General features: G+C 56.5%; 1 protein-coding gene across 3 annotated transcripts; it reads right to left on the reverse strand.

The window, feature by feature from the left end:
* Positions 1–92: 92 nt before the first annotated feature.
* Positions 93–9,821, reverse strand: CPSF4L (cleavage and polyadenylation specific factor 4 like). Of its 3 annotated transcripts, XM_045513616.2 has the most exons (8): positions 9,688–9,821; positions 9,132–9,182; positions 7,308–7,460; positions 4,713–4,808; positions 3,704–3,797; positions 2,185–2,346; positions 1,241–1,454; positions 93–535 (listed from the first exon to the last, which is right to left on the reverse strand). In XM_045513616.2, the coding sequence occupies exons 1-7, from the start codon at positions 9,788–9,790 to the stop codon at positions 1,442–1,444; spliced, it is 672 nt and encodes a 223-aa protein (XP_045369572.2). In that variant the 5' UTR covers positions 9,791–9,821; the 3' UTR covers positions 93–535; positions 1,241–1,441. The 3 variants fall into 3 exon arrangements, with proteins under 3 accessions (XP_045369572.2, XP_045369576.2, XP_074199706.1); XM_045513620.2 differs by lacking the exon at positions 2,185–2,346; XM_074343605.1 differs by lacking the exons at positions 93–535; positions 1,241–1,454; positions 2,185–2,346; positions 3,704–3,797; positions 4,713–4,808 and adding exons at positions 4,824–7,014; positions 8,631–8,782.
* Between the last annotated feature and the right edge of the window lie 4,573 nt (positions 9,822–14,394).

Genomic DNA, 14,394 nt, shown 5'->3' on the forward strand with positions numbered 1-14,394 from the left:
TCTGCTGCCACGGTTGTCACCACATCTGTGACACGTGATCCTAACTACTCTCCATACCTGCTCCACCCCCACGGGGTTCCTCCTGCATGTTACCACCACTGCTCATAACCGGAATGTTTTCAAAAAATAAAAAATATTATTCTGGTTTTTCGCCTCTTCCAGGCCCTCACCTGTGGAATGGGTAGGTGTGGCCTCGGGTCAGTTGTCTAACTTCACTGGAGATCCAGACTATAAAATGCAGATAATTATACTTACTTTGCAGAGATTTGGTGAGAAGTCTTGCCTCTGTTAATGCCAGCAAAGTCTTGACACGTAGTAGGAATGAATGAAATAGTAACAGCTTTCCTAAAACCTCTTGTGGCACGCATGACACTACATTCACATTCTGAACTCGAAACAAGCCAGGGCCCCCCACAACCCACGCTGAAGTCCCGCTGCCAGGTGGGCGCCAAGTCCGTGCGGTGCTCTTGACCTGCGTTCTCTCGTTTATCCTCAGCTCACCCCGCAAGGCAGGTGCCGTTGTCACACTCGTTTCCTAGAATGAGGAAACGGGCTTGAGGAGGTGAAGGAGTTTGTCCCCGTGGCTCAGTGGGCGTGTCACAGCAGCCCAGGCTGGAGCAGGTGCTCAGACCCCCTGAATCTGTCTCCTGGGCCAGCATTCTTCAGGCTGCCTTCCCCCTCTGCGCCTCCCACTCCTGCTCCAGGCAGGATAAGGCCACAGCCTCCACCTGCCAAAGGGCGGGGGAACAGTCCTCCCGCCACCGTGGGTTGTCACTCTTTTCTCCATTTCTCCAAAAGGCTCAGCCTTGTCACCCTGCCCCTTCCCAGAGGATTAACTTGCACTGGTGTTTGACTTACACAGTGACATCAACAATGTTCCATGTCCTTACTCCCCGGGGCAGGCCTTGCTTGTACCATCCACCTCCCCATAATTCCTCACGTAAGGCATCCATGAAATCTAGTCTTAAATTTTAGGAAGCCATACAGGAAAGCAGCTGTCATGCTAGAGAAACCACTTGATTTAATTGTGAGTTTATAGCAGCAGTCGAGGCCACACGTGCAGGAACTGCCCCGGCCGCCCAGGATTTGCAGCAGCAGCTTGGGAGCTGAGAGGAGTATGACGACTTTGCCGTGTGCTTGCACTTTTGGTTCTGCGACCAGTTTGCTCCCCCACTTTATGAATAACTCGTTCCTGCCACAGTCCATCTGCCTGTGTATTTTTAGTAGTCCGTTCACTTACAGGAGAAGAGACACCTGCAGGCAGCAGGCTGCTTCTGCACCTCCTTCCCTGCTCAGGCTGGCAGTGGGCTCGCAGGGGATAGACTCCCACAGACTGCTCTTTGGGCATCTTCACTAGAAGGTCTTCCATTTCTCTAGACAGACCAGGGGTCATTTTTCTGTGACTCCTATCCGTTGAGTCTTAACTTACTGGCACGATGGCTCATTTTTCAGCACTAAAAGAAAGAATTAATGGCGTGACTTTCTGTAAATTCAAATCCCAAGAGAAAAATCCTAAACTGCCTCAGGCACTGCAGGAGACGGTTGGCTGGCTCTCTGAGGGACGTGATGGATTCCACCTGTAAGTGAAGCCCCTGTTTCTGGCCTGAAAAAGACCTTTGAGACTCAAGCCTGTCATCACCATCCCAAAGGACAGGGCTGTGGACGTCTGAGGGCCAGGAAGTCCACTGTGTGAGGAAGGCCAGCCCTCTGCCTCCTTCACCTCTTACCCTAATAGGGCCTTTCTCTTGCAGAATAGAGAAGTCAAGGGTCAGGACAGTTCAGAGGCTAATCTCATGAAGGTATAAAACAAGGATTTTCTTCCTGTTAAGCCAGAAGGCAGCAACAAAGAAATTCCAGGTGTGACATTGCCTTCCTTACCAAACTGTCCCCTGCCCCTGCCAAATCTTAAGACCACTGTGTATGAATAACTCGGAATCTTTAGGCAGCAAACTAGGGAATGAGAGATGTTTAACTCACTACTTGTTTAAAGAAACAGCCTTGTCTGGTAGGCGGTGCAAATAAGGTTAGGTTATCCAGACCTTACAGTTGGAACGTTTGGCTTACCAGCTAAATTCCCCCGTTCAGTCTGAATTCACTCTTAAACCTCAGTCTGGTTTTATCATCTGTTGCAGAAAAGGAGCCTCACTTTCCCCTGCTAATCACCTCTCCCCTGTCATCACTCACCCTGTAGCACGGGCCCTGCCCCGGCGCTGAGCCCCAGGAGTAGGTGACCAGGTGCTCCTGGGGCCCCGTCTGAGGGTGGAGGAGCAGGCAGTCTGTCCGGGAAGGGGACTTAGATTTCCAGGCGGAAGCCGGAGGTGCTGAACCCAGTGGCCGGCTAATGAGCTGCAGATAAAAGTGAAGGCAGGAGGAAACGCTGCAGACACTCCCTCTGTGCAAACCAGGCAGCTTTACACAGAGGGCCGGGGCTCTGGCCGGGTGTTCAGGCTGAAACTGGGTTGTGAAATGCCTTCGTTTACAGCTTATTGCCCAAAGCATACTTTTTGGTGGGAGTCAGAAACGGGCTTGTGAATTCCCCTGAAGACGGCTTCCCACCTTCTACCAACGATCCCGCTCGGAGCCAGCAGGGGCCGCCCTCCTCCCGTGCCAGCGCCTTCCCCGCCCAGCGCTGGGCCCTTGGCTAATTGACTGGGTGCAGAACCACTAGCAAGAGCTCAGTAGCGACCCCCAGCGTTCGCGCTCCTGTTTTGGTTTCTGTCTGACCTCCAGTCACCCAGACCAGGGATCAGCAAGCTGCTTCTGTGGAAGACCAAATAGTAAATATTCATTCTTAGGTCCCAGATTGTACAAAAACAGGCTAAGGGCCAGATTTGGCCCCACAGGCTGTGGTTTGCGGACCCGGGGAGGAGGCTTGGTATCAACAGGAAGAGCACCTGTTCCGCAGGGACCGGGCACGACCAGGATGGCCCTGGTGTAGAACCACTCAGAACCACAAGTCCTCAGCTAGACCCCACGTTCCCTAATACAAACCAGCTGAGGAGGAGGGCTGCCTCGGGCTGAGAAGTCCTGCCCGAAGCAGAGGTTATGGAGGTCGGAGGGGGTCCGGGAGGAACAACCATGCATGTGTGCCTTTCCCAGGGTGGGTCCTCGGAGCCGATGAGGTGAGGGCAGCTGGGAACAGTGCAGTGCCAAGGGACCGAGAGCTCCCCCCGGGACCGTGAGCAGTAAAGGAGTGAGCCACGTCTGCCGTGCCCCCTGCCTGCCTGCACTCACCTTCAGGTAGCTTGGGTTGAATAAAAGATTCATCTTGGGACTGAGGGAAGTATGGAGAGAGAGGCAATTAGAGCCGGGCTCTGACTCCCCCATCGCCTGCTCGTTAACATGCTGGGCACCTGCCTGCTGCAGATTTCCTGTCTCAGGACCCTGCACCCCAGCCAGGGAGCCAGGGAGCACTGCAGAGGGTGGCGGCTGGGGAGGCCTCTACTCCGGTTTCTAGAAGTCTGTGAAGAGCTCTGCGCCCATCCCCAGCATGAACACGCGCGAACAGGGTGGGTTAGAGTTCAGCGCAGCTGAGGACGCTGCCCAGGAGGGCGGGCTGGGCGTAGGGTGAGGGGTGCATGGAGAACATTGTGGGCGGGTGCTTGCCGGACACTTCGCTTCCCACCTGGGCCGGTGAAGGCACAGAAGGATTGAGATCTCAAAGCCAGAGAGTGGGCCCAGCGCTCAGGAGAATCACACTTACTGTGCAAACTGGCATTTGGATCCCTCGGGGCAGAAGCCAGCTAAGTAGTTAATACACATGACCCTGCGGATGTGGCGGTATTTACACAGGGGACCTGCTGGGCAGAGAGAAAAGGGTCAGAAGGATCTTCAGCAAGGGAGGAAACACACATGACAAAGCTGATCACGGGGCCTGGACAGTCACAGGCTCGGCCTTTCGCAGGGGTGTAGAAATCTTCCTGTCCTTCCCACACGGCCGCGAAACGCGACTTCCCGGCATGTGACTGAGATGGGCGAGGGCCCTCGGAATGTGCGGGGGCAGGTTTCAGCCGGCCAGCCCTGAAACAGAAGGGCCCTCAGCGTCCCAGCACACTGTCCTGGAGGACTTACATGGCTGTGGACTGCAGTGCGCTCCCTTTTATTTACCTATGAAAGGATCAGCTGAGCAAAGGCCAGCCAACCACGTCTTACTAACCCTCCTTCAGCGCCCCTCCCCATAATCCTCCCCAAACCATGGCCTCCAGGAACTCAGTAAGAACAACACACCTGAAGACACAGGAAAAGAAAGGATGCGGGTGCTCAGAGCCCTGCCTCTAAGTTTGGCCATACAGAGATAGTGAAATGTCCTTACGTGACATCCAGGACACCCCCAGGTGATGGCACAGAGGAGAGAACTGAGTGTCTCCTACGAGCCAGACCCGACTCCCAGGGCTTCCCAGAGGGGCCTACATCCACCCAGCCAGCAGCCTCTGGGGGAGCTTCTCCCCTTTTCATAAGTGAGGTCACTTGTTTAAGGTCACGCAGTCAAAACTTTCTGAAGCCACTGGGATGTGAACCTAAGTGAGCCTGCTCCAAGCAGCCCATCCAGTGCCACGGAGGGTTTCCACCAGAGGGAGCCTGGGGAGAGCTACGGAGAGGCTTGCTGTCGGGACTTCAGCCCGGAGCAAACCCCATGGGGCCACATCAGGAATGTGCAAGAGACCCCCACCCCACTCCCCTTCCCCTGGCGCCCTCTTCTGTCAGGGCCTCACCGTCCTTGCAGAAACCTTGGTCATACCAAGGACAGTCCCGGGTCTTGAAAGCCGGCTTCACGTGGAGAAAGGGACATTCCTTGTTGTTGCAATCACCTGAAAAGTCCAGTGTTCTTTGTGCATAAACAGGCTCGTCTTGTTGGTCACTTCCGCCCTCCTGACACTAGACTGACCTGGCCCCTTGCATATAAGCCACTTGCCTGCCTTCTGGTCGTCAGCAGCTTCTTGAAGACAGCAAGATATTTCTAATCCTTCCTGCAACCTAAGAAAGGCGGATCCCAATCGTATTTGCCAAACGGGGCTTGGGTGTGAGCAGCCATGTCTGGAAGAGTTGGGGCAGGGCCAGACATCCAGGAGGAGGGACTGGAACTGGAGGTGTTTAGGGGCTACTAAGGAGGAAGGGACAGGGAGAGGTGAGAAAGGTGAGTCCCAGAGCTAGAGGCCCAAGAGGACGTAGACGCTGAATGGAGATGTTGCCATGCGTTGTGGTCAAAGCCCTCTCTCTGTCTCCACAATGAGACCTACACTGCTTCCAAAGCCCAGGGTGCAGTTCTTTCTGGGGGAAATGCCAAGAAGGGCAGAATACTGCTTCACAGTCAGCACCGGGATGAAGACAAACGGGGTGCAGAGGGACACCTGCAGTTCCTCTAAGCCTGTGCTCTAATCTGTGCATTAGACCAAGACTCCTGCTCTCCTAGGAGCAGCCAGCCCTGTTTGCATAGACCACCAGGAGATGCTGGAAGGGCCCTCTTAAACTTCTCTTAGGGACCCGGGGCTCTGAAGGAGCCATGAGCAGGATTCAGTAGAGAGCTGGCAAGTGCTTCCCACCTTGCACTTGTACGGTGCTAACTTTGGGCTCCATCCTCCTAAGGAATGGAAGTGACATCCCCCACTGGGCTGGCGAACATTGATAGAGGGAGACCCTGGGAAGTCAGTGCACCGGGGTTGCCTTTCCGCCCTGGCCTGGGTGCCGGCTCTGCGCTCCTCTCTCAGCCAGCAGGTGGCACCCGCCCCTCACCCTGCGGTCCGCCTGTCACAGACACCAGCCCCAGGTACCTTCTGGACGAGCACAATCAAGAGCAGAGCCAGAGTCCCCACCGGAGCTTCCTAGCCCGTTTCAACTGCCCTTCCCCACTCCTACATCTCCCCAACAACATTTTTAAAGTAAAACAATTCACTCCCAATAAGAATGATAAGTACACGTTGACATTAGAAAGAGATCATTCATTCATTAACTCCAAGATCAAAAATACAGGTTACATATTGTAACCATTGATGTATATGTCTGCCCCTCACAATGGGAATTATTTGAGGGCAGAAGGGGACCTGGTCCTATTCCCATATCCGGGCCCCAACCCAGTACCCGATCCCCAAAAGGAAACCGACCAGGGCTTACTGAAAGAATAAAGTGGCATTTTTAAATAAAAATTTTAGGTGATGACCAAGGGGAGCCAGGCTCCAGATAAACTTTGTCCTTCCTTACAAGAGACACATGCAGGCAGCCCTCCTGGATTGCCATGGCCAGTTCTCAAGTCCAGGGAGCAGGCAGGAAACAGAATTTGAGCCTAGGGGAAGCCCTTGCTGACCTTGGGATGGGGAGGGTGGTTTGCCTTCTTCCTGGATACCCAGGACCCCCCATCCATCAACACTAATGAGAAACAGCTGCCCGCAGCCCCCAACGCTTCAAAGGCAAGCGGCCTCAGACAGAGGTGTCCCTGGAGACTGGTCCAGCTCTCTCCCTCCAAGTCCCTCTTCAGAGTACAGTTTGAAAACCACTGGACTAGATAATCCTTAAGGCTCCTTCCAACTCTGTAAAGCACTGAGCTGTAAAATTTTATTGAGAAAGCGAAGACCTGAAACACATTCACAGAATCTGTTCTTAAACGAGGCGGGAACTGGCTGTGGCTCCCCCCATGTAGCCCCTCGGAGGACAAAGACGTGAGTCGGGGTGGGGGGCGTGGGTCCAGACCTGACCACACAAGACCATCTCAGGGACCACGCTTCTGAAGCTCATGATCATGTGTGTACAGTGACTTTCTACTGCCAATAAGCGATGCTGGTTTTCCATTGACGGAAGCAATGTAACATTTTCTTCTAAAAGAAGAGTTAAAAATAGCAAGACGGTTGAAAGGGCGGGCGGCGGTGCGTGGCGATGGGGCAGGTGCTCCGTGGGGACCGCGAGCACAGTGAATGGCTCTGCTGTTTGGGAAACGCTGGCTCGGACCCACCCCCGGGGGCTTGAGAGATGGCCTGTTCCAGGCTTATTTCCAGACAGCCAGTCTGGCTGTGCGATTAGCCAGTTCTGGGGAGGGAAACAATTCAGCCTTTGAGTCCAGCCCCACCCTCTCCTCCCCTTGCCGGGATGGGCTGTGTGTGCCTGAGTCTGCTGGGGCAGTTAAGCCAGGAGCAGAGGCCAGTTCTGGTTTCTTTAGGGGGTGGGAGAAGCAGGCACCGGCGGCTCAGGGAGGCCTGGTCTGCCACCTGGGATGCACGAGGCCTCCTTTGGGTGCCGCGCCCAAGCCTTCCTCCCACCCCATGGCCCCCACTGCTACCCTCCGGGGTGGGGGGCTGGCACCAGGAAGGGGTGTCACTGACCGAACTTGGAGTAGAAGTAGCACTCGGGCATCCTGGTGACGTCATACTGGTGCAGGAACTTGCACTGGTCGCCCTTCTTGCAGAGGCCACGAAGCCAGTGCTTGCACACCACCATCTTCTCCCCTCTGTCGTGCCGGAACGGGCACAGCCGCCCTGCGGACACCAGAGCACCCAGCTGAGGGTTCCCACTCACCCGAGCCTGGGCCCAGCACACCCCTGGAAGCTTCCCTCCGTCCCTTCACCTGGACCCTGGGAGAGGCTAGAATTGGGGGCCAGAGACGGCTGAACAGATGGCTGTTCCCACTGCCACACCCCAGCCCTCTCTGGCACAGTGCCCTGGCCCTCCTCAGCCCCCGGGAGGCCCCCAGGCTGTCAGGACACCTCCCACAGCAACCTACACACGCCCACTCCAGCCTGATTTGGGGGTCAGCGGGGGTCCTACCAGAGAGCCGTGGTTTCCAGCCCTGCCCCCACACCCACCCACCCAGCCAGGTCCCAGCACAAAGTAAGGCTCATTAAGGGCCTATTGAATCATGTCTTAAAAAATTGTTATGTTTCCTGATTCCGGAGATCTAACATGGTGACGTAAGAGCCAACTTTGTAACAATTAAGGAGGAAATGGAAGTGTTCTAGTTAACTCTTTGTCATCTTCACTAAGGTGGCCTTGCCCTCAGCCGGAAGGACACCACGGTTCCTAAGTTTCTAAGCAGGACCGGCTTCCCGCTTGGCCAACTCTCAGATAGAACCTGAGGGGTGCTGGGGAGGTGTTCTTTTTAAACAGCCTTACCCTTTACCCCTGGCCTTTGATGCCTGGGTCTGACCTTCCGGACCCATGAACAGTCCTATTGCTCTCCAAGAGGGCGTCACTGCGAGCCACTGCTCCAGAGCCTGGAAGGGCGGAGCTGAGGAGGCAGGACCCCAGGACGCATCACTGGTCCTGGCTTCACAAGGCCAGGAGTGACCAGTGACCTCATTTCCCTCCTCACCCACTCACCCAGTGCTGGCCCAAACATAAAGGAGGCTCGTGGCAAAAATGGCTCCAGGTCCTCCCCTGCCTGTGCTCCTCCTGGCTTCCCAGCTTCCCCAAAACAGAAGCACTTGGATCCCAAAAGCAGCTCCTACACTCATTTAGAGTTTGTTAACCTGGATCTCCAGGGGGACTGGAGACCCCCATTTTGGAAGCAAGAATTTGGGGCAACTATATTTCTATAGGAAGAGCTTGTGAGCGGTTCATGAACCAGAAGAAAAGTTGAGAAGCCCCGCATTTGCCCAGAGTGGCTGCATTTAGGGAGAGGGGTTTGGAAGAGCATCGTGTTGACCCACATTGGGGTGGGCGAGAAATCGGGGTGCTTGCTGTAGCATTTCACGGGCTGTGGCCAGGCCTCTCTTAAGACACAAGAAATGGTCTTGTATAGCTGAGCAGGTCTTGTATAGATTCAGAGGACAAGAGTGGGGAAAGGAAGCCACTCTCCCTGCTGGGAGGAAAACAAAGAAGTCAGGGGCCTCCTGGGGGGACACAGCTGACACCCACAAGCACTCCCACCCCCAGCAAGGTGGAAAGAAGGGAATGTCTCCTTCTGGCATCCCTGACTCCCCTAATCAATGCTGTGGAATCAGGGAGACCTGGGGTGGAGGGTGGGGGGGTGATTAGCAGGGGCAGGGTTCTTGACGGACCCACCCACGTGCCCTCTGCCTACTTGTTGTAAGACTAAAATTTTGTCCCATCCCACCTTGCCCTCCCTAGGTGCAAATTCAACAGCCTATTTCAGGCCCAGCTGAACCCTAGCCCTGCTCCCACCCACCCAGGCCCACCTGCTGACCCACCTTTCTCGCAGAGCCCCTTAGCGAAGAAGTTGCACACAGCTGAGCCCGACTCTGGACGGGGAGGAAGGCAGAGGGGGCAGCATCTTCAGAGGCTGCAGCAGCAGGCCTCTCCTCCACCCCCAAGGCTCGGGCTTGGGGGCCCCCAAGCCCTGTCCCTTTGGATGCTGGCCCCCGGACCTCAACACGGTGTCTAAGCACCCCCAACTCTGAAACAGAGGCAATGGAAGGGTACAAGGCCAGCCTGGGAGCTCGAGACACCAAGATGTTTTTTTCCCAGCTTCTCTCAATTTACCTCTCTGGGGTCTCTGCTCTCCCAGGGCCAGCCCTGTTTTTGTTTTTTGTTTTTTGGAGTCCTGGTGAGGATGTAAGAGGGGAGGCCTGAGAGGAGAGGGGGCAAAGCTGGGAATCCCAGACTGTGGGCCCAAGGCCCCTACTCAGTCTCCCTGGCGAGCAGCCGAGAGCAGGGGCCGCCCCGTGGGGGAGCTGAGCAGACAGGCCTGCAGAGAAGCCTGGGGGAGGGAGAGAGGGCTAATGCGGGGTCCCCGTCCTCACTCACTGTCCATGCCCTGGAAAGGCAGGAGTCCAGTGCCCTTTTGCATCTCTACATCCTTCTCGAAGGTGAAGGTGAACCGCTCCAGCCCTGCAATGACCTCTTGCATCCTCTCTCTCGCGCTGGGGCTGCTGGAGGCTGCTCCCACGCTGCAGGTGGAGACTATATGTATGTACATCAGGACCCTTAAGGGGCCAGGCTCTGAGGCCGACTCCCATGACTGCGATGACTCCCAGGCTTGGCTCCCCAGGCACAGCCAGGCAAGAGCGGCGCCCAGCTGTCTCCCCCTTCCCCCACGCAGGTGCAGACGCCCCCGGGGCCCGCCGCCCCACTCGGTGTACGGAACTCCCACCTGCAGCCCTCGCGGCGGGGGAGGGACGAGCACAGCCCCCCCACGCTGCTTATCTGTATGTTCCCAGACACGCATCCCGCACACGCAGACGTTACCAAACCTGCGTTCAGACTTTCCACCTGAAGACATAGCCACAGGTGAGCTGTGAGGAGAGTTGCACAAACCACCCCCAGCGAGGCTGCTCCGATTCCCGGATTCGCAGGAGCTGGGGAGCCCGAGGGCGCGGGGGCGGGGCGAGGGCTGCAGAGGTGGGGAGGCCTGGCATCCCCGCCTCCCTTCCCTCGGGTCCCAGCCCACCGCTCCCTCCGGGACTCCTGACACCCCTCCTCTGGCCTGAGTGACCAGCCAGACTGGGCTTTTCACAGGAGAGAGGGAAAAAGGAATGAAACCCAGAGGAGTCGTAAATACTTAGATGAATAGCGCTTTGTTTACCTCGCGCGCAGTCCCAAGCTGGCCTGGTGGGTGGACCCAAGCTTCGGCCGCGGCCTCCCAGCCAGGATTCCAGGGGCCACCCCGGCGCCTCCCACCCCTGAGAAAGTGCTTTGTAAACGAAATCTCTATGCAAATGTTGTTTTATTATTATTGCACCATTCCTGCCCCAGGGCAGGGACGTCTGAAAGGCTTTGAAAGGAGCATGTTAGGGCTCTAACTAGGGCGGCCTTCTCCCTCCCCCTGCTCTGGCCCCCAGCTGGCCTTCCCGGGAGCGGGAGCGGAGGCTCCGAGTGGCCTGGGCATCAATGCACGCGGAGCCCGGGCGCCCTCCGCCCTGGGCCGGCCCGAGACGGGCGAGACGGGCGAGGCGGGCGGCACCCGGCAGGCCCACGGCCGGGCCAGCAAGAGGGAGCCTGCCGGCTTTTGTTTCCCCGTGGCTGTCGCTCCCAGATATCTTGTTCTTTTGAACCTGGGATCAGAAAAGAAAATAGGTGGAGACGTAGACACCTGGAATGGGGGAGGGGCGGGGAAGGGACCCAGGGGTCCCCAGGAGCCTGGGCCGCCCTCCAACCACATTCGCAGGAAGGCAGAGGGGCGAGCGGAGGGTTCCCGCCGTAGGCGGCCTTGCTTCTTTGGGCTCTATCCGTGTACTTTGATGAGTGTCTCCAAAACACATTCATCTGTCGACACAGGCTCCTTGTAAGGCTCCCTCCTACTAACCTGGCAGGGAGGCAGGTGAGAAAATGGAGGGCCAGCAAGGCCAAGGGCACAGGGAACATTCAGATACGGGTCTCTTGGTGACTTCCTTCCAAGAGCATCCACAGAGCATCTCTGTGCTAGGAGCTGGGGACCCCAGAACCAAGGACCATAACCCTACCCTTAGTGGCAGCCCAGTTAAGTGGGGGAGACGCTGACCAGCACAATTATACGACAGGGTCTTGGTAACAGAGTGATAGTTGGGAAGAGGGGAGCGTGCTATGCAGAGGAGAGTCTGGCGAAGACGGAGGGAGAGAATGTTCCAGAAGAGAGGAATGCTTCAGTAGGAAATCATGGGCCAGGAAGCAACATGGTGAGGGGTGGGTGCGGCAGGGAGCCGGTTGAGGGTTTGGTTTGGTGGAAGCGTGGGTTTAGAGAAGGGAAGTGCTGGGTGACAAGATTGGGGAAGTACATAGGGCCCTGAACCTGGAGTGCCTTTTAGGGCTTGGTTTTTTATCACGATTCCGGTGGGGAGCTCCTGCAGGGCTAAGAGAGAAACACACAGCACCCTGGAGAATGGGCTGTGGGGAGGTTACTTAGTGGGGGAAAAAAGTAATAATTTTAGCTCTGGTGATGTCACCGGGGGTGCCCCCAGCACCTCAGTGGCCCAAAAAAGTTTATCACCAGGGCTGAGAATGAAGGAGGCCCCTTTGGAGACTCCTCCCTCCATCCACCCCCAGCACCTACCTTCCTCTCCCAGCCAAGGTCCCGCCCTCCACCTGGGCTCCCCGTCCCACCTGTGTGCCTGGCCCTGGTACCCATGGAGTTCCTCCTCCCACTGCCTCAGGCACCTTGCCTTCAAGGGTTTTTCTCTTCCAAAATACCTTCTGTAGTGGGTTGCATTGTCTCCCCCAGAAAGATACTCCAAGCCCTCAACCCTGGGACCTGTGACTGGGACCTTATTTGGAAACTGGGTCTTTGCAGAAGCAATTAAGATAAGGATCGCAAGGCGAGATCCTCCTGGAATTCAGATGACTGGTGTCCTTCTAAGAGAAAAGACAGGAAGATGGGAGGTGCAGAGATACAGAAGACACCCAGAGAAGGAGCCTCGGTGAGGCCGACGGGAGGAGACTGGGTGTGCACAGCTACCAAGGGACCCCATGGGTGAGAGGGGCACGGGCAGCCCCTCCCTTAGAGGCTCCAGAAGGATCCAACCTATGGGACACCTTGATCTCGGACTTCTGGCCTCCAGAATGGGAGCATGTCTGTTGCCTTAAGCCACCACCTTCACGATCATTTGTTACAGCAGCCTCAGGAGACGTCTTCCCACTTGGAAACTGAGTTTCGGAAGTCCTCACCTCTTTTCCAGACGAGCAAATAAAAGTGCAGAGAAGTTGGGTGATCGCCATGGTCCCATGGCTGATGAGCGTCAGAATTGGGAGTCAGGTCTGGGTCTCCCACCTCGCAGGCCTTGTGCCTCCCCTCTGTCTCATTCAGACCAGGGGAGCACCCCCCTGCACCCCCACTTACACCCCTGCTTCATGGCTCCCGAGTGGACGGGCGCCCCCATAGAGCAAAGACAAAAAGAGAGCCTCAGGTGGGAGAGGCCCTGGCGATGCCTGGAGAAGGGGCCGGGCTGGGGGCGGGGCCCCAGCGCTGGGATGTACCCTCTGGAACCACCCCATCCTCTCTGCGTGCCCTGGAGCGGATCCCCGGCATCTGTGTTTTCATTTATTAATTAATTCACGGCTGCTAAGTGGACTCACAAGTCACTGTACAAACAGCGGTGTTAATTTTTAATCACCATCATTATGAGGTTCTCATTTCACTCTGGCTGCAGATTTCCTGAATCATCACCACCCGGCTCCTTTCCCTTTATAAACGCGTTGCTCTGAACAGCAGAGGGTGCGGGGAGTTCTAGAATTCTCTGGCCGCCTGGAACTGCTGGAGGTCATCGTGCCCAGCTCCAGCTTCAGCTCGGTCTGGCCAGTGCTTTTCTGGGCAGAACATGACCACACCCTCCTCCCTAGTATCAGCGCACCTGACTTACTCCCCACTCGGGACCTGAGTTCGTGCCAAGGGGGCAGACTGGCATCAGGCAGGCCAGGGTTCAAATCCTGGTGCTGCCTGTCGCCAGCCTGCAGTCCTGGGCCAGTCATTACATCACCCCCTTGAGCCCCAGATGCTGCATCAGTAGAAGGGGACCCACAGGGTGACCTCCTTGGGGGGCTGAGGATAGTGAGAAGCCTACATGGATGCCTGACACAGGACTGGTTTTATTAGAGCCGTCCTCCCAGGAGGTATGTGCCATGAGGTGTGACCTGGTGCTCAAGGCCCCAGGTGTCCCGCCCCCAGGTCCTTAGTGCCACCTCTTCTTCAACTTTATTATTCCTTCGGGCCCTGATGATAGGCACCGTGGGGCCGGGTGGCTCCATGCTGACCAGGCGCTGTTGGAGGGGCTGCTCTAAATCCAGTTGGGATGGGCCTGGTTGCTGGACAGATGTTGGGAGGGGGTGGAGGTCAGAGGAGCCCCCAGTGACCCACAGCTGCCGCCACTCTGGCCCAGGAACAAGGACTCAGCCTGCCCCACTCCCCTCCCCCATTGCTTTTTTGTGCCCCAGAGATGCCACTAGGCAAGGACAGCTGCTGGCCTCACAAAACCCACTTGAAGTGCAGGGCAGGGAGGTCCAGCAGCCGATGGCCCTGCTCTGTCCTTGCCCGGGAGCTCAGTCTCTGGGAGTCCGGTGCTTCTTGGAACTCTGCTCTGGGAAAGGCATCTCTCTCCCCCGGACCATGGCTACAGTAACAGGACTAATGACCCACCCCAAATCTCTCCTCAGGGCCTCTTCCAGTCCTCACTGCAGCCACTCAAGTTGCTTCTGCCCATTTTACAGGCAAAGAAACCAAGGCCCAGAGGGATGAAGCAACTGCTTAAAGCTCACACAGCCAGTAGACATTGGAATGGGGACCAATGACCCCAACCATTGCCACCACCTGCTAGGACTTCACCAGGAGACGTTCACTGTGCACACTGTTCTAATTCCCACAAAGAGAAAGAGAGCCATTCTTGTTTCTCCTCTAGAGTCAAGAAAACCAGTGCTCAGTGGCTTAGAGGAGCTTCCCAAAGACCACAGGCTCAGTCTGCAGGACCCCAAAGCCATGCTCCTTCCAGCCAACCAAGCTGCAGTGCAGGAAAGGGCCCCACTCCTTGCCAGGCTGGTAAAACCAAGACC

The sequence above is a fragment of the Camelus bactrianus genome, chromosome 16, assembly GCF_048773025.1.
Source record: "Camelus bactrianus isolate YW-2024 breed Bactrian camel chromosome 16, ASM4877302v1, whole genome shotgun sequence".
NCBI lineage: Eukaryota > Metazoa > Chordata > Mammalia > Artiodactyla > Camelidae > Camelus > Camelus bactrianus.

Excerpts from the sequence above, each read along its gene's own strand:
- CPSF4L (XM_074343605.1), bottom strand. The coding sequence starts at position 9,790 with ATGCAAGAGGTCATTGCAGGGCTGGAGCGGTTCACCTTCACCTTCGAG. Across the intron at positions 9,183-9,687 it reads GCCTTTCCAGGGCATGGACA|AGTCGGGCTCAGCTGTGTGC; the intron begins GTGAGTGAGGAC and ends CTCCCCGTCCAG. Across the intron at positions 7,461-8,630 it reads GATTTCTCGCCCACCCCAAT|GGCGGCTGTGCCCGTTCCGG; the intron begins GTGGGTCAACAC and ends TGGTGTCCGCAG.